Here is a 1,294-nt window from a genome sequence, read left to right on the forward strand (position 1 = left end):
TTTGTTTTCCTTTCCCTTTTGGTTTTATCCTAAGAGAAGCACTATGTAGTACCACAGAAAACAGAGACAATAGTAGAGGTGGCAGGGAATAGACAAAATCCCTTAGGGGAGGGACAAGTGTCTTAATGCTTTTGTAGAGATTCATATATTGACCACTGCAGAAGGATCAGTATTGGTTTTGGGGGGAATCTGTGGTTGATCGGATGCATCAAATCTTATCATAGCATTGTCACAGTCACTACTTTCGTTTCCAGTGTCTCATCTGTTTTTCTTTCATTTGCTTAGACCTGCCCCTCCAGTTCAGGACTGCTGAAAGTTGGTACCTGCTGGAAAGCAGTCCATCATTTCTTCTTTCCCAAGTCCCAAGGTTAATTGTGAAACAAAGTTATTCTGACAGTGAAATCCTCTTGCTCCTCCCACGTTTTAGTTCTCAGTGAATTTGGTTCCCTGCAGTAGAAGCAAAGGTGGAGAAAAAAGTCACAGAGCGCTTTCAGTCTGTTAGCTATGAAAACATTAATTTTTTAGAGAAAAATCTGAGCGTACCCAAAGAAAAAGTACATCAGCTTAAATGCAACTCAGAATCTGAGTCAGCTGCTTCTCCATTTAAGCTAGCTGGGAGCTGTAATGTAAGTAATAGAAGGCATAGCTCAAGAGGATGCCAAGATGGCTCAAATCCTCACAGCTGTCAGGATGTGCCCATGAAACAACCAGTTCTGATTTCACCAACATCACCCCTGGCGCAGCTCAGTGGAAAACAGAGACCATATTTCCTGCTAAAAAAACATAGGTAGAGAAGGCAAGTGGTGAGCAAAGTTACAACTGAGAACTCCATAGACCAACACTTGAAATGCTATTGAAAAATCAAATATATCTAGCCTTTATATATAGCCACAAGTTACAAAGCTGTATGTATCTCATCTTATTTTACAGATTTTAAAAGAACTGAAACCTCTAGTGTGGATTTTTCTGAGTCAGAATGTACCTGAAGTAGTTTATCTCGTCTACCTGCTTTACACGGTAACTCATCAAACTTACTTGCTCGATAATGGGGAGCAAGGCTGGAGGCCTCCTCTTCATTACTGGATCCATGGGCCCAAAACACGGCGCCTCATGCCTGAGCATACCCCTTCGATGCAGTTCCTGTTAGAATCGATGAGAGCAGCAGGCACATCCTACCTCTTCAGGATCAACTTTTCAGACAAGAACCGCATCAAATTGCGCTTGAACTGATTAGTTAGAGGGAGAGGCCCTGGAAGTCTCTGCAACTGGCAAAGTGTCCAGAATGATTAGGGCA

General features: G+C 42.3%; 1 protein-coding gene across 1 annotated transcript in view; it reads left to right on the forward strand.

Annotated features, from left to right (window-relative positions):
- The window catches only part of LOC104620392, a 12,270-nt gene that overhangs the window by 8,238 nt on the left and 2,738 nt on the right, over nucleotides 1-1,294 (forward strand). The window contains exon 6 of the mRNA XM_010286594.1: nucleotides 931-1,017. Within this exon, the coding sequence (XP_010284896.1) occupies nucleotides 931-1,017 (87 nt within the window). The remainder of the gene's footprint in view (nucleotides 1-930; nucleotides 1,018-1,294) is intronic.

The sequence above is a fragment of the Phaethon lepturus genome, unplaced genomic scaffold (genome assembly GCF_000687285.1).
Source record: "Phaethon lepturus isolate BGI_N335 unplaced genomic scaffold, ASM68728v1 scaffold41184, whole genome shotgun sequence".
NCBI lineage: Eukaryota > Metazoa > Chordata > Aves > Phaethontiformes > Phaethontidae > Phaethon > Phaethon lepturus.